General features: G+C 47.2%; 1 protein-coding gene and 1 long non-coding RNA gene across 3 annotated transcripts in view; one reads left to right on the forward strand and one right to left on the reverse strand.

Moving 5' to 3' along the window:
* The window catches only part of LOC135386236 (uncharacterized), a 220,632-nt gene that overhangs the window by 5,396 nt on the left and 197,173 nt on the right, over positions 1–18,063 (forward strand). For both annotated transcript variants that reach the window (XM_064616046.1, XM_064616047.1), the window contains exon 3: positions 17,917–18,062. In XM_064616046.1, the coding sequence (XP_064472116.1) occupies positions 17,917–18,062 (146 nt within the window). The remainder of the gene's footprint in view (positions 1–17,916; position 18,063) is intronic.
* Positions 11,197–12,540, reverse strand: LOC135386235 (uncharacterized). Its single transcript, XR_010420642.1, has 2 exons — positions 12,302–12,540; positions 11,197–11,937 (listed from the first exon to the last, which is right to left on the reverse strand). It is a non-coding gene; the product is annotated as an uncharacterized LOC135386235 (long non-coding RNA).

Below are 18,063 nucleotides of genomic sequence, written 5' to 3' on the forward strand. Positions count from 1 at the left end.
TATGGTGATAGCTATTATGGTGCACCGCTGGGTGATGCTGCCAAGCACAAATTCTGTCTCAAAAGGGTGTGCAACTATATGTAGGGAACGAGAACTACTGGACGACTGCAGGTTTTCCTGTCATGTTTATTCCTTGTACTGCGGAATTTAACCTCTAAACCGTGGAAAAATCCTCATGTCGCCGTTTTTAATCCTTGTTTGGCGGGATTTAATTCTTATGCTGCCACTTTTAATCCTCATGCAGAGGGACGTATTCCTTCTCTTAAATTCAGTTCTCGTGATATCAGTTTTAATCCCTGTGACGTGAAATTTAATTTTACATTTTCGTGATATACTGCCCTTACTCTTTTCGCTACTATGTGATGGTGTGGGACTGCCTGCACGATTTATGACCTGACACTACTATTTCCTTGTTTACGGCTATAAATTGACTTTTGATCACCAAGACAATGCACTATGCACTGCCTGGCATACATCTGAACTCATCGGACTTATCGCGGCTTTCTGGGCTAGCTAGAGCGAAGGCAAACTAATTACTGAACTTTAGCAATTATCAATGACTTACTCTAGCCAGCACACTGTGAAATGTATCTCATAGCATACTTGACTTGGTTCTTTGTGGCCTTGCTGTTTTTACTATTCAGCTTGTTCACAAACCCCTCTTGTGCATCCCGATAAGTTTCCCCCCCCTCCCCCATTTGTTGCGTCGTTCGATGCCCATGGGTCCCGTTATCAAAGCAAAATTGACAGGCCCGCCAGAGATGACTACAAGCATGATGATTACCTCGGGCTGTAGAGCCTGTTATCATCCGTAGACTGGTCTGTGACACTGCGCAGTGATAATATCGACGAAGTCGTTGTGGAATATTCCACAACGACTTCGTACGTACGCACAACGAGAATATTCTCTGAGTGTTCCAAATGGGTATTAACCCAAGTAGCACAATGTACTGACAGTCGAGTGCAACAGGGGTGGACGGGTAGGTGGATGGCCTTCAAGAGACTCGTAAAACTAAAGAACATTGATAAGGCACATACCGTCCACCCCTGTTGCACTCGACTTTCGGTACATTGTCCTTTACTGCTTTAGAACCGTCCTACTTCAGTTTACCTGTCTGGTTTTCGTGCGAACTGAAATTGCTTACGAGACGTAAACTTCGTTATCGCAGTAAGTACAAGTCTACTAGAAGGTATGACTGGTATGAAAAAATTAGAGAGGCACGTAAACAAACTCACTTTAACATAAACTCATCGTTAACCGCGAGAGCCATAATTATGAAACCTTCGCTCAGTCGTCCTTACGCACAAACCCAAAATCGCTTTGGAAGCATCTAAGAGACCGGGTTCTCCACTGGTGCCCACCTACGGACGCCCTGCTGGAGCTGAAAACTTGGCCAGATTTTCCGCTTCCTTTTTCACACCAGTCGCAATAATGAACAGGTGCCTTAGATAATCTCTTTTTACTCCCAACTTCAAGCTTGCGCTCGCTTTCAAATAGACTAATCTGATGTTCAATATGCCATCTTGGAGCTGGAATGCAACACTTCGGCTGGCTTTGCACCGCGTTCCGAATCCACTCGTAAAAAGTGTGAGCCACTGGTTACCCATATACGTGCAGCTCTCGACTCCTTAACCACTTAACAATAGACGATTTCAGATATTGCCCTTGTGCTCCGCACGGGGGCATTCCGTCGCCGAAGTCACGCGCATCGCGCTATGCGTCGTGGGAAATGGTTTGCATTCGTGCTTTCCTGGCTGTTGCTCGAAGGAAGGAGGGAAAACCGAAACCGTTTGCGCTCTTCTTCTTCTATCTGACTCATGAAAACTAAATCCCAAGGTGCAGTGAGGCATTCGCAACACGGCGCTCTCTGGCGGGCCATTCATGCAATTTCTGAAATCGTCTATTAAACACTTTCGTTCTTTCGTGCTGAAAAGGTCATTGTTTTTCCCATCCACAAAGGTGGTGCGCCTGCTGAAGTGTGTAATTATATAGGCCCGTCTCCTTGTTATCTTCTTTCTCTAAGATATTGGAGAGAGCGGCGTTCATACATCTGCCTTTTTACTTTCATTCTTTTCTGTCTAATTCACAACATGGTTCCACTACTTGCAGGTCTGTTGAAACTAGTAATCTTGTGACATATATTTACTATCTAACTTGCACTTTAAAAACCAGAAGCAGATGGATTCTGTGTAGGTTGTGCCTTTTGACACAATCATGAATTACCGATCATTAAGGTTGTCACCAAATGGTATCTCCCACTGCAAGCTTCTATTACATTGATCGATACAAAGATGCATATTGTCGTCCCTACTACATGACATCTGGTGTGCTCCAGGCATTTAACATGTTTGCTGACGCCCCGCCAGCCCGCGTACGCAACTGCCACGTCCTGCATTATGCTGGTTACGTTCAGTTACTTCGAGTCATTGATAATAATCACGACCGCATCGCTCTGCAAGATGACATTTCACGGATCCATCGTTGGTGCGAAAATAATCCGTCTAACCTAAACATTTCTAGCACAGCTCTCGTCTGTTTCACTAGAAAGCCGCATCCATGTCATTATACTTACTCCATCGACTCTGCTCATATTAGACGTGAAATCGTCCATTAAAGACTTCATCTAGACAGCTCTGTGCCTTTCCGCACTCACGTGACTCAATTGTGCACTTCAACGATGCGTAAACTCCGTATCTTGTCGCAGATATCACCAACAACTTCCGGGATCCATCTTGTTTCTTTAGCTTACTGGCCTCGATTGTACTCCCTCTTTTGGAATATTCATCGGTGGCCTGGGGCTGCCTAAATATCACTCAAACCGCCGAAATAGAAAACATTCAGCGACGTTTCATCTCTGATTTTCATCTTGGTACATCTTGGTTGCAGCGCGTACTACGGCTACCGGACCATATTCTGAACAAACTTGCCTTTTCAGTGACTTTCATCTTTCATCTTTCAAACTTGCCATCCCCACATTGTCTCATCAGGGAACGATTCGTGACTGTCGTTTCTCATATACAGGGTGGCTTTTTTAGGCGATACAGATTTTTCATTAAAAAAACTAAGGACTATAGACATGCTGTTTACACTTCTATCATCTCTGGGCCGGCGGACGTGCTCTGCCATGTGTTGCTCGACCGTCAAATGAAAAATTACCTAAAAATCATTAATCAAATTTTTAATTATAAAAGCTACGAAGTTGTCCTAATGAGAACAACATGTTCCTTACGACGACCTGATATCGTAGCCGTTTTCAGAACAAAAATCCGTCCGGTTGATCGTTCGCAAAAAAATTCGTGAAGGAATACCATTTCTTTATATATTTTGTTCATTGCGCATCTTCAGAGTCCTTTGCCCCCAATGTGGAAAGGGTAAAAGAGCACATTGTCGCCTCTTGCGTCCTGGAAAAAGATTAACGGAAAATGCAACACAAGATAAGAGCACTTCCGATAGCGTCACCCGGTACACGTGTTTTTGTTTGGGTCCCGCAAATTAAAGCTCATCTTCGATGCATGAGGCGGCACTGTTGCGGCACCATATCACCATATCACATCACCATATCACCATATCACATTGGGGATGAAGGAAAGACGCGTCTCCGAAGATGCGCAATGAACAAAATAAAGAAAAAAAATGGTGCTCCTTCACGAATTTTTTGCGGACGTTCTACCGAACGGATTTTTTGTTCTGAAAACGGCTACGATATCAGGTCATCCAAAGGAACAGATGTTCTCATTGGGACAACTTCGTAGCTTTTATAATTAAAAGGTTAATTAACGGTTTTTAGGTAATAAGCATTTTGACGGTCGAGCAACATATGGCCAAGAACGTCCGCGAACGTCCGTGAAAACAGCATGTCTATAGCCCTTATAGTTTTTAATGAAAAATCTGTATCGCCTAAAAAACGGACACCCTGTATATGCTCGTACATTCTGTCATCCACAGCAATGAGGTAGAGTATCGCCCCCGGCGATGAACCTTCCCACTCTCCATCTCGAAATGAAGTTGTTGTTGTTGTTGTTCTGTCATTCGCCGCCCCGAATTACCATCTCGCATCAACTTTTGAGTGCCCTCACGCACTCTGTGGTCTCACCTTGTTTTCCTTTTCCAAAAATTCATCACTCATCGGCAAAGCCCCGTCCAATCAACCGCTTACAACTGATTCTGAACACCGCACACACAACATTATGGCGTTCATATTTTTCTCCCCTTCTCACGAGATCATACAAGTATTAGGGCCGTTGTCTCTGTTTAACTTCGATGTTTCGCTGTTAACTTTGTCGCGATTTGAATGTATTTTTTTTATATCTTGCTTAAAGCTATATCAGATTTTGTGGCCCACAAATAAAAAGGCCCTAGTGGTTGTTTTTGGGTACGTAAAAAATTAAAATTATACCCATTTTCTATACCCATTTCGGTACGTCTGCATTGCGACCACATTTCTACTCCAACCAGTTTTACCTTTTGGGTATAACTGAAGTGTAGAAACAAACTACAGACTAGAATATGTCGTTCTACCTGCTTCAACTCTGGGTAGAAAATTCCACCTGTTTTTCGTAGAGTGATAGTTAGAGAGCAGGTATAGTCTCAAAAATATGGCTGTACAAACGCGAAAATAGTAGTCAGGAAGGTAATAAATTCATATATTATGCCGGTCGTCCCATACTAGTGCTTAGAGGGTCCATAGTCATGCAAAGTCAGTTTATAATAGCCATTAACAAGGACATAATCAAAACATGTTGTTCTGACTCCATCAGAACTACGAGAAACTCACCAGTCAGAAAGTTAAACCTCGCAAAGCGGTGAAAAGACTGGGCTTATTTCACCCAATAGATAGAAGGAAAGAACGTCCGAACAGTATGCTCGAACATTGAGTAATGCGCGTGAGCTTTGAAGAGAAAGATGAATGCATGACTAATGTGTCATTATATAGTTGTAAACCAGGGAATAGTCAAAAATGAGTAGTCAAAGTAGTCCCACACTGTAGCATTGTAATGAAAACAAAAATGAAAGAATAACCCGAGAATTTAGAATTAAATTCCACGCATAAGTATCAAAATTGGTAGCAGGAGGTCTGAATTAAAAAAAAAAAGTATTAAATCCCTTTGGTATCAGGGTTAAATGTGGATAAAAACAAAGGTTAAAATGCATAAGGATGAAATCCAGCTAAACAATGACTAAAAGTGTTGGGATGATGATTACATTCCACGCTAACCGTATAGCGTGGATTTAAATTTTTAGATTACATTCCGCCGCATACGGCCTCAATAGGACGGGAAAACCTGTGGTTGCCTGAAATCAGGGATGGGCATAAATACATTTTTTCAGTATTTAAATATAAATACAAAATACTTTGTTGACAGGGGTATTTAAATACTCTTCATAAATAGTTTTCAACATGAGTATTTAAATACAAAATATAAATAATGTATTTAAATACCGTAACTACTACCATAAATACTGTGAGGAAGATGTCATCTGGAATTATAGAAATAATTATGATCATAAGGACAAATCAGCAAGAAAGAACAGAAAAAAAGAAAAGAATATTAGAAATTTCTCGAAGACTGCTTCTGTTAGGCATCTTCTGTTCGGCCGTACAATCAGATTCGCAAAGGAGAACAGCATCTCCACAGGTGCCGATGAACAAATGTTTGTATTAAATTTGACGAAGATGCTTCGTGGAACAATGTAATCGGGTAGTCAAGACCGTTCTCCGCAACAACCGTGAAAAACTCGCCATCTAAAATAGTTTGTCGCATGCGCATGCTAGCGCAAACCCGGCATAATTGCGCCCCAAACTCGCCCTTCTTCCCAAAAGGTCAAATGCAGGGCAACTCTAAGATATGAGTCAGTATATTCTGTATTTAAGAGTATTTATAAAGTATTTACAAGAATAAATACCCGAAAATTGGTATTTAAATACAAAATATAAATACATGTATTTATATTTTAAATAGTATTTTAATTACAATGTATTTAAATACTGCCCATCCCTGCCTGAAATCCATGTATTAATGTTTTCCGGGAAACTGGAGATAGCAGAGTTGGAGTCAGCCGGTCATTTAAATACCTGAAGCGAGCACGTGCTTTTGCGATGTCGAGCGCTAGATGTTGACGTGCAAATGGACAAAACTGAACCCAAACAATAGAGGGAAAGGGTGTTCCCGTCGGTGACCAACGTGTTTCGTAGCGATGGAGGTGATCATGGTAAATGGTGAACTGTTATTCGACTGACCGACCAAAAGAGATCCAAAGAGGTAGCGAAACCCCCATAAGCATCTTCAGCATAACGCCACGATAGAGACAATCATTGCCACACACATCTGTTCCGCGGCTACTATGGTTGGTTATAAATGAAGGACCTGAGATATGACGTCAGCGGTATGAGTAGTAAGCATCTTCCTCTCTCCGCAAACTTCGCGCGCGCTTTTTGCCTCAATAAAGCAGGCGGTGCTATCCCCGGGCTAAATAATTCGCGAACGGGTGCACCAATCGACGAACTTTCTTTTTTACAAGTATCTGTGCGATACCACCTACAAGCTGCACACCGTGTGAATGAGTGGGAGGCGCTCATTATTAAAATAAAAATGCAAATGAGTTTCGTAAAAAAGCGTAACTTCTGAAGCAGGGCGCTATCGGCATTAAAATGGGTACTACCCCTTTTGGGACCTTCAGTGGACACCTTTTAAAGGAAAATCTGCCACCGAAGCGGGTCATTTGTTGCAGTAATTAATTGGTTTCGGTTTACATATTTTTGTCCCAGCTGGTCGCAGTGAAGCGCAAAAGGACGCTCTTCCATTCCCTTATCCACCAATGAATTATGTCCTTACACCAATGAATTACACCAATGAATTACGTCCTTTTGCGCTTCACCGCGACCAGCCCCGACAAAATATGTAAACCGAAACCAATTAATTACAGCAACAAATGATCCGCTTCGGTGGCAGATTTTTCTCTAAAAGGCGTCCACTGAAGGTCCCAAAAGGTGTAGTACCCATTTTAATGTCGACAGCGCCCTGCTTTAGAAGTTATGTTTTTTACGAAACTAATTTGAATTTTTATTTAAATAATGAGCGCCTGCCACTCATTCACACGGTGCGCGGCTCGTAGGTGGTATCGCACAGATACTTGTAAAAAAGAAAGTTCGTCTATTGGTGCACCCGTTCGCGAATTATTTAGCTAGGGGATTTAACTGAAACACCCGGTATAGTAGCAGTTTTATACATTTTCGAATATTTTGTCGGGTTTTGTCGGGTCCGCGGCTATCCGTGGAGGACTTCATGTTCCTGTAAAAAAAAAAAAAAAAAAGGCAAGATAGGTTTGCTTGGCAATTTTGAAAGCTCGATTAAAAAAATGTAAATTTCCCTGAATTGAAGGATTTCAGAAGGTAATTGGCGAAAGTCCCACAGTCGTCCGGCGGATACGTCGTCAGTTAGAACATTTAATCGCTTTAGATGAAGCACCCTGCATATATACAGTGTTCGTCTAGCCAACGTTACACGTTACGTTGTTGCCTTTGTGCCATTAAACACATAATCAATCAATCAATCAATCAACACTTTGATCTCATCGTCAAAATAGAAGATGGGTTTTGTCCAACGCCAAACTTTGCAGACTGGTAGCCATTTGTCTGAAGTTTTGTTGGAATTTTTTGTGAGCATTACACTCTAAATCTTTTCACACCTTTAAAGGTGTAACAACGTGCATGGCGCACGCCTTTTTAGGTGTAATTTTGGTAACATCATAATGGAGCACGGTTTCGCACAAATTTTCTTTACTCGAGTGTTGTCTGTCCTCCAAAAATTCAGTCTTGCAACATCTCAGCATTGTTCAACAGTATTGTAGACACTTGCGCGTGCTCGATTATCGATAGCGATGCATATATGCATTAGCTCGTACCTACGACATCCGAGACATAATGAAAGCAAGATTTGCACTGACACTTGATCTTTAGTAATGCTTTCCAAATTTTGTAAAATATCATCCTGGAGATGCAATGTTACGCAACCAGGTTGAATGTTCATAGCGCACACCTTTAAAGGTGTGAAAGAATTTACAGTGTATGGTCCTATGGAAGAAAAATTAAAAATCGAGCAAAATTTCAACTCTATGGCCTATCTCACTCCAAAGTCGCCATTTTCTGCTGTGTGCGCTTCATTTTCATTTCAGCGCACACAGGGGCACCAGCATGCGGAACAAGACTGGAACAAGAGGATTGGTGCATAACATCAGAATTGGCATGCCACATCATTGTAGGCAACGCTACCTGTATGAAGTGATGTGCATGTGAAGAAGACACAAGAAAAAATGGCGGTGGTTGTGTGGGATAGACCATTGAAAATGCATGGGGCGAGATTTTGCTTGATTTTTAATTTTCTTTCTGCATGACCATAGCGCTTACAAAAAATTAGAATGAAACCTCAGATAAATTGCTATCGGTCTGCAAAGTTTGGGATGGGCCAAACCTAGTCTTGTATTTTTAAAGGTATTGTAAAGCAGCAGAGGCAGAATTTCATTTAGCGTGGCTATTCGATAGTCCAAGCCATCAGTACAAAAACGGCACAAATTTCATTCCAATCGGTGGTGCAGTTAATTAGAAAATTAAATTACGGGCAACACTGTATTAGTATTCGGAAGGGATTCATACTCTCAGCCGCGTACGGCGGCAACCACGTTGCACGCGTACAACACTGGGCCCAACAGCCGAACAGCGATGCGTTTCTTTTTGATTTTATTTCTCAAAAAACACACTAAAAAGGGGTCTCTGCATTCCTATTGAAATATGATACGAAATAATATAGCCACGAAAAGAACAAAACGCGACAAAATAGTGCTACATACATAATACATATTCGACAGTGTTGCCTGCTGCACAGGGGGTCGTTCGACACCAGGCGTCGCGCCGCTGCACAATGCCGGATTTTTAATTATAAATTAAAAATATTTAGAGAGCGTTGTTGGTCGTATGGTTCCGCATATGGGTTTTACAAGCAACAAAGTCTCAAGCCACGTCGCCAGCATATCCTGCTTGTGTACTGCTTTACAGTACCTTTAAAATGCGATCGAAATGTGTAACGTTTGCTAGAATAACCCTGTATATACATTCTCGTCGTTATCTTTGTGTGTATGTTCCGTTTCTTGTAATCGGTGCAGAGTTCTTATAACGAAAGCTATGACATCGGCAGAGATGCCGTTTATGCAATTAGGACACACGTCGAGGCTGACTTCTGTGGTGTCTTACAAAGCATTACGTGATCACCCAGTTTCCTTCCTTCCTTCCTTCATTCTCAGTCTTTATCCTCTTTTTTCTCACATGCCGTGATGCAAATATACGACATCCGATGCTGCAACGTTCTCTAGTCAGTATGTAAGTACTAGATGACTGCTTACCTGAAATTCGCATTCAGAGTAACAGACGATCCTCGGTGGAAGTCATCCCACCTTTTAAAAAAAAACCTGAGACGCGCGCGTGCATTGAAATATCTGGTGCCGATATACAGTGAACCCTCGTTATTATGACCCTGGTAGTTCCCGAAAATTTTGGTCATAATGTGGAATTGTCATATTAACGGGGAGGGGGATTTGCAGAGGTTTCACTACATTGTTCCCCAAGAGTACGGTCGTAAAGCGGGTATGTCAGATTATCGGGGGTCATATTAACGAGGGTTCACTGTATATCCAAATGAGAGGAAAGCGCGCAAACCAGATACGCGGAGTAAAGATCGTTCAGTAATCAGACTTCAGAGGGCCACGTTCTTTGAACTGATGGATGGTGATGATTGGAGCAGGTACTGATCCATTGGCAAGATCAACTGCTTTGCGGCCCACGCTGCGAGGGGCAAGAATACGGTCAGGAGAACAGTTTCGTGTTCGCCTCATTTCCATGGCAGTGCTCGCCGATGGGTATCTTAAAGCCTCTGCTCACTTCATGTTGTCTGTTTTTTTTTTGTTTTTTTTTTTGCAAATTGGAATGATTTACGCTGATGATTGTCGCGCTCACAGGACGTCGTCTTGACCCGAGCACGACCCATTAGATTATAACGACCACGTCACAATCAGCAACCTCTATGAGGAGCCTGTCCGCACGATCCGCCAGGGGCGCTACTCATCGGCACGCCACGATTGGACGATGGAAATTTGAATTCTGGACGCGCAGAAGCGTATCGACTACCGTAGCAGACGACAGCGATACCTCCTATGAAAACGCGTAGAATGATGATGATAATCAACCTCAGAATGAAACATCTGTGGAACGTCCACCGCTTGTACAGAAATACTAAGGTCAGCTGAAGTACAAAGTATTGTGGAAGTTGAGGAAGCAATAACTGGGACGATGGGAAGCGCCACCGCTAGCTTCCAAAAATGCGGCGCTAGGGGAAGGGGTACGCGCGACATGGTCGTTATAATCTAGTAGGTCGTGGACCCGAGCTCCTGTCATTAAAGAGTTAATGAAGAGGTAATGAGTAAAATTACCTGGCGTGTCTGCTGGAAGAGGTGTGCCCTGCCGTATAACTCAACTGCTGAAATGGCGTCCCAGACGGTCTTATAGCTCGTTTTTATATATATAGAAAAATACAAATACAAAGACTCCGCAGCTAACACCCAGGATCGCTCACGCCTCATGATCACAGCAGAGTCGGTTAGGTCTGATTTGGTATTGCCGCTAGCTTTCGCTACCACTTTATTTTCACCTTGGATGGAGCGCTTTCGGGCCCAGATATGCCAAGAGCGATGTCGGTTTGCTCTTGAGAAGTACGTAGTTCTGATTTCACGCCGCTCATAGGCACTGTTGCTTCGCGGCGCTAACGCGCAATCAAAAAAAAAAGTTCTGGTTTCGTATCGTTTGCGTATTCGGCGATTGAAACCTCCGAGTATATGTTTTCATTTGAAGATTCAAGAAGGGTGGATTTAAATAAAGATTGCCTCCAGTTCCGTTGTCTCACGTTTTCTCGAAAGCGACCAGTCAGAGAGTCAAGAGTCAATACTTCACTGGCTTTTGCACTGGGCCTTCAGTGAGTGAGCTATCTCACCCTGACGGGAGGAATCACGTGTTACGTGACCTTCTGACGCCATCCACACAAACGTTGCCTGCGTACTGCTGATGAGGCCTGTGGGAGCCTATTCCCACTCTCGGGGGCAAAGCCCGTTCCTTCGACTCCCGTGGAAAGCGAGGCACAAATGCAACTACAAGGTATACTCAACAACCACTGTTTTAATGACTTACATCTTACAGCGTCTTTTCTTCTCCGCTTCCACGTCCACACTGACCACACAAACCCCTCGTCGTTCTCCTTTTACCCTCAAGTCTCTCACTCCCTCGTCGTCCCGCAACGTCCAAACTTCTTCCTCTACTTCGCCCCACACTTCCCCCACCGCAAAACGTCGAACCCAGTTTGACAACCGAAAACTTTAGAATGTTTAGAGGTCGTCGTCATCGAACTCCAGGACCACGTCGTCCCCAGGGTTCGGTGGGGAGGAAGGCCTTAAGAGGTCGGGCCTGTGCCTCCTCAATGTCTCTAGCGCTGAGGCCACGTCCCCGCTGTTGGACTGTTGCCTAGCTCGGTGAAGCGGTCCTTGTCGATGTGTTCGACGGTGCAGCTCAGGGACTTGACACAGAGGACACAGAAGTCTCTTTTCCTCCGCAGTCAGCGGAATCGGGGGGTCATTGAGGTGTCGGTCTGTCAACAACAGACCTCTGAAAGGTTGAGGCACTTTCGCCGGGTCGTCGGTGCGAAGCGGGCGCGGTTGAGAGGTCCAGCGAGAGCGGGAGGCCCATGATACCGGTCTGTCTCCCGCTACGACGGTCCATGTAGCCACTGACCGGTGAGTTGGTGGCTCGGATCGGCTCGGTACCTGAGGCCGGGCGGTAGATGAACTAGATCCTGGAGAGCGTCCAGGCCCGCGACTACGCTTTCTTTGGGGAGGCATGGCCGCTGCGAGAAGGAATAGGGGATGACGGTGAGAAAGCAATTTCCGACCGCGAGAACCTGAAAAGGCTCTCCCCCAGAAGGTTATAGTTAGACCAAGAAAGACCAAGTATTCAAGAGCACTAGGATTTAGCGACTAGGATAGCGGCAGCTACATGCGCCGCCTGCGGGGACGCAAACTGTAGCGCCTGGAAGGTCCGGGAACAGGATCCTGGTCCAGGTCTAGAGGAGGAAGCTGACCGTCTGCTTCTTCACTCTCGGGGTCTCGGAGGTGGTAAGTCTTCAGGTCCGAGATATGTACTGGCCCCGTTTCTTCGCCCGTGTCACAACGACGAAGCCTGTAAGTGAGGCCGGAGGAGCACGCACTTACCTCGAAGGGGCCATCCCACCTATCTGCGAGCGAAGCTGCAAAGCCACGTGACGCATCACTAAGCGGGTGAGTCCGTCGAAGGACAAGATCACCGACGCTGTAGGTGAGATTCCGTCGTCCACGGTTGTACTGGCGAGCCTGGTCCAACCTTGCGACGTCCAAGTTCTCCCGAGCCGTCCGAGCTGCGACGTCCAGTCGGCTCTGGAGGTCCTCAGCGTACCTTGAATAAGGAGGCTGGGTACTGCCCTCCCGGAGGCCCAGGGCATTCTCTACTGGAAAAGGAGCCTCTCGTCCCAAGTTCAGGAACGCCGGGGTGAAGCCTGTAGATCTGTTGACCGTCGTCCGTGTAGCGAACGCCAGCTCAGTCAGGCGAAGATCCCAATCACGGTGGTGCTGATTAGTAAAAGCAACCAACATCATCTTCAGGTTCCGATTAACACGTTCGGTAATATTAGCCTGAGGGTGATACGGGGAAGTCTTCTTGTGCTGAATGCCTAAGACAGCGCAAGAATCTGAGAACACCTTACTTGTAAAGTAGGTTGCGTTGTCAGTGATCAGCTGAGCGGGAAACCCGAACCGGCAAAAGGTGTCGAGTAGTCGTTCCCATACTCTTTGGGAAGTCAGCGTCCTGAGAGGAAACAGCTCAACCCACTTTGTGAAATGATCAGTAACCACAAACAGGTACTGGTTACCTCTAGGACTACGAGGAAAAGGTCCCATCACATCACAAGCAACTATCTGCCAGGGCCTATTGCTCTGAACCGGCTGTAAGCGCCCGGGGGGTAAACCACCGCGAGGTTTTGCTCTCTGGCATATCGGACAAGTACGAACATACTTAGTTATGTCCTGCCTCATTCCTGGCCATGTCGCAACATGACATAACTTTTCACAAGTTTTCCTGCCACTGCTGTGACCTGCCAAGGCCGAGTCATGAAAGTAACGTATGAAAGACTTACGCAGCTTCCGTGGCACTACGACTCTGAATGGGGATGTACCGTCATCGTCATCCGCCTCGGGTATGTACCTGAACAGGATGCCATCCTCGCCCAGCAGATAGGAGTCGTGCCGTCCGTCAGACGTTCCGGTGTCTGCCGAGACCTGCTCAGCTAACCATTGAGACACCCGCTGACAAAGGCCGTCCGCTCTCTGAGCGTGTAGGAGCTGCTCTCTGCTCACGACCGTGCCCCAGGACGAGGATCCGTCCCGTGCCACTTGTGCTGCTGCCAGGAGTTGAGAAGGCGCCTCGGTGCCTACCTCTTCCCCCTCCGGTAGAGGCGCACGGGATAGTGCGTCCGCTACCACGTTCGTGGAGCCCCGCCTGTACTCCACGTTGAAGGAGTAGCCTTGTAGCTTCAGGGCCCACCTGGCGAGACGTCCAGCTGGGTTGTGGAGCCGCTGCAGCCATGAGAGTGCCTGGTGGTCAGTCTGAACGGTGAAAGTGCTGCCATCCAGGTAGAGATCAAACTTCCTGAGAGCGAAGATGATCGCCAGGCACTCCTTTTCCGTGACGGAATAGTTCCGTTCTGCCGGATTCAGCGTGCGACTTGCAAAAGCCACTGGACAGAGAATAGCGTCATGCTCCTGCAAGAGAACTGCGCCAACACCATAATCGCTAGCATCTGTTTGCACAACAAACGGTTTATTTAGGTCGGGCAAATATAGCCTGGCCGTATTAGCGATTGCATGAGATAGAGCTCGGAAGGATTGTTCCTGCTGTTCTCCCCAATGCCAGCGTGTGTCTTTGCGCAACAACTGGTTAAGCGGCTGCGCTAACTGAGCACAATTAGGAATGAATTGCCGGTAAAAGCCAACCATACCTAGAAAACGCTGCAAGGCTTTTACGTTACCGGGAACCGGAAACTCCATGATCGCCTTTAGCTTGTCATCGCTAGGACTGATGGTGCCTCCGTCCACCACGAAGCCGAGAAGGCTGATCCTAGGCGATGCCAGCTGTACCTTGCGGGGGTTAATGGTTAGCCCCGCCTGCTTCATCCTTGCAAGGACGATTGACAGGTGTTCCCAGTGTTCCTGAAAATTTCTGGAAAACACTACGACATCATCCATGTACGCCATCGCGAAATTGTACTTCGCATCTCCTAATACGGTGTCCATCAACCGCTGGAAACTGGCTGGTGAGTTAGACAGACCGAAAGGCATCCGTACGAACTCGAACAGACCCCTATGACAGGTAAAGGCTGTCTTCGGGACATCCTCCGGGGCAACTTGGATCTGCAAGAACCCTCTGCTACAATCAAGCGTTGAAAACACCGCAGCGTTGCCCAGGGAATACATGATTGATTCGATGGACGGGAAGGGATAAGAGTCCCTTACAGTTACTGCGTTAAGTCGACGATAGTCGACGCATAACCTTGCCGTACCATCACGTTTCGGAGCCAGGACGACAGGAAACGCCCAAGGGCTCTGGGATCTCTGAACTGCACCGGTTTGGAGCATTTCTTCTAGAGCAGCGTCTAACAAAGCACGCTTATGTACGCTCAAAGGTCTTGGATTACAACGCCAGGGCCTAGCGTTACCCGTGTCTATGCTATGCTTTAACAGAGACGTCTTACCGGGTTTTTCCGTAAAGATACCGTCATACTGCCGCAGTACTTGTTGAAGCTGACGGCGCTCCTCCTCAGGACCATGGAATGACCCCAAGACAGTCGGGAGTGCAGACGGTTCGGTGGAGACTGCTGCAGCTTGCTGTGCCGTGCAATCGTCCGCTGCCGTGGCGAAGGGGAAGAACCCTGTCGAGCCATGGTATACGTATCCTCCATTGGGCAGGTCCAGCGCCAACTTGTGCCGGATGATGAAATCCCTGCCCAGGATAACGGGCACTGCCAGGCCAGGAAGGTGGACGAAGCGCTGCTTTCGCCGTCTCCCATCGAAACGGAGCCAGAGCACAACTGCAGATTGTGCTGGAATGACGTCATTGGAAGCAAGACGAAGGGTGACCTCAGTAGTCTGCAGAACTACTTGTCTTTGCAGGCAGTGCTCGTAAACACAGTCGCCGATGAGAGAGAGTGTAGCTCCCGTGTCTATAAGGGCGATGTAGTTTCTGCCCAAAATGCGAACTGCGATATTTGGTTCTCTGTCCTGAATGCCATTCCGAACAGAGAGAGCAAAAGGAGCTAATGCGTCTCCTTTGGTTGCCTTGCTGCTTGCAGAGCCAGCTTTTGCATGATCAAGGCCGCTGCTAGCGACCGTTCGTTCGCTCTCTCGGCAGATAGCCGACGTCGTTAAGCGAGCGTTCATGGACGTCGGCTGCGGCCGTTTCCCGTTGGCACATTACGGGTATTCGGCCCTCGGTGCGGACAGTCCCGACGGAAATGTTCGGGGCTGCCGCAATTCCAACAGCCGACGGACCTTTGCGGCTGCGGGCGCGGCAGACGCTGCCGTTCCCGCTGCCTGTCGGTAGTTTCGCCAGCTGTATTGCCGGGTTGACCACGATAATTGGGCAGGACGGGTCTGTCATGGCTCGTTCCTGCGGGGATCGCCCTCTGTCCATGACGGAAGGGATCAATTGCTCGGCGGGATGGCTCCGCATAAGGATTGCGGTGGTGCTCATCCTGTCCCACTGCAGGTAGGCGTTCGACCGAGGCTGCTCCCGCTGACCACGCACAACGTGGTTCTAACGCCCATTCAGGCGGCGGCGGGGGCCGATATTCGAGTTCGGCTAGGAGGTCGCCCTGTATGGTACGAGCCTCCTGCGCCAACGCTTCAAGACTATCAAAGCGATGGGCTCGAAGGTAGGGCCGGAAGCGGGGGTGGCACTGACGGATAGCCCGTGCTACTCGCTGCTGCTCTGTTGCAGTTGGTTCTGCTCTGCTGTACAGCTCTTGCAGGGCCCGTACGAATTCTGCCAACGTCTCATCTGGATGCTGAGTACGTTTGTGCAGCTCCTCCAGGATACGATATTCGTAATCCGGGGGAAGGAATTCGTTTTTAAACCGCTGCTTGAAGTCCTGCAAGGACGTGAACCTCGACTGCAGTCGAAGCCAGCGGGCGGCGTCTCCTACCAAAGCAACCTGCAGGATGCGTAGGATCAAGACCTCGTCTGAGATTCCCATACCAGCCTGATAGGCAGTAAGGTCATCCAAGAAGTCTGCGACTGACTTTCTATCGGTATACCCTGAGAAGGTAGGAACAGGGATTGTCAGTCGGACGGGCGCTTGTGCCTGCGGCGGCGAAACCAACCCGGCATCAAGGCGTCGCGTCATCAACGAGCACAGCTCTGCCATACGTGACAGAAGCTCTGCCGTTGCTGTGGTGTCTGACTGCGGCACTGCAGATACCGTAGTCGACGTACCTTGGGATGGAGGCACTGCAGGTGCCTTCACATCGTCGGCCGGTCCTCTCGGCTCCGTAGGCGCCGGGGCGACGTGTACCGGCCGCTCCTCCGAGTGGGACCGTTGGGGTACCGGAGCTCCACTCCGGAGGTTGTACCCGCGAGGCGGTGTACGGTCCATCAGCTCCACGGGTCAGGCACCGGGCGGGAGCTGTAACACTCAAACAAAACGAGCAGCAAAAATGCTGCCCCAACAAAGCGAGATACAAAGAAAAAAATGAAAGAACACGAAGTAATTAAAGTACCACAATCCGGCGGTATCACACTGAAACAAAACTTGACACACTAAAATGGAATGAAAAAAATAGAACGTGCCACGTCCTCCACGTCATCGAACGAACCAGCTCGTGCCCCACGTCTGGGCGCCATTTGTGGGAGCCTATTCCCACTCTCGGGGGCAAAGCCCGTTCCTTCGACTCCCGTGGAAAGCGAGGCACAAATGCAACTACAAGGTATACTCAACAACCACTGTTTTAATGACTTACATCTTACAGCGTCTTTTCTTCTCCGCTTCCACGTCCACACTGACCACACAAACCCCTCGTCGTTCTCCTTTTACCCTCAAGTCTCTCACTCCCTCGTCGTCCCGCAACGTCCAAACTTCTTCCTCTACTTCGCCCCACAGGCCAAAGAAGGCCGAAACAGCTGTCCAGTATTGGCATGGCGACGTTTGACTTATTTTAGGCCATCATTCGTCCACTAGGTACACGCGCTTTTCCGAAACTACCAGTACTCAGATTTAACGTACAACTTGCCTCTCATTGTCTTTATCAATGTGATGTAGGAAGTTTGTCGAACTTTTTTTAAAATGTTTAGTGTCATCTGCCAGAGAAAACACCGCACCGTGATGCCCCTTGTCAGGCTTGTTGTTCTTCTCTCAACGACTGTAACAAATAACTTTAAATCACGAACGCTTTCATTCACCGTGCGTGTCATGAGGTGCCAAAAACCTCACGGAAACCACGCTTGATCAAATGCAGTCCACTACAGGAGGGCTTTTATCGATAAACAGTTCACGATGGGTACATCACGGTGCTTGTGAATCTGGGACCCTCGATTACCCTTTGTATTTACCTGCGCTTTTCTTCTAGTGGTAAACACGTGCAGTTGTGACTATGCATTGTGAATGTACACATGTTTGTACTTACGTTGATTGGTCCAACGTATTGCTGTTGCGATGTGTGTGTGTGTGTGTGTGTGCTGTGTAGTTTTTGTTCACACCTTCTGTAGCGCCGTACAATTAAATAGTGGATGTCATCTTTTCCAGTTACTTGCTGTACAGCATCCACTGCCTTCCCGAAATACTGGCAAGCAAAGGATGTAATTTTGAGATTCTCGGATATTTGATAGCACAGAAGAGCGAACGTGTGGCGCAATCGTGTGCACGTACAGCATGGCAATGGGCCTGGAGGTG

This window comes from Ornithodoros turicata, chromosome 2 (genome assembly GCF_037126465.1).
Source record: "Ornithodoros turicata isolate Travis chromosome 2, ASM3712646v1, whole genome shotgun sequence".
Lineage (NCBI taxonomy): Eukaryota > Metazoa > Arthropoda > Arachnida > Ixodida > Argasidae > Ornithodoros > Ornithodoros turicata.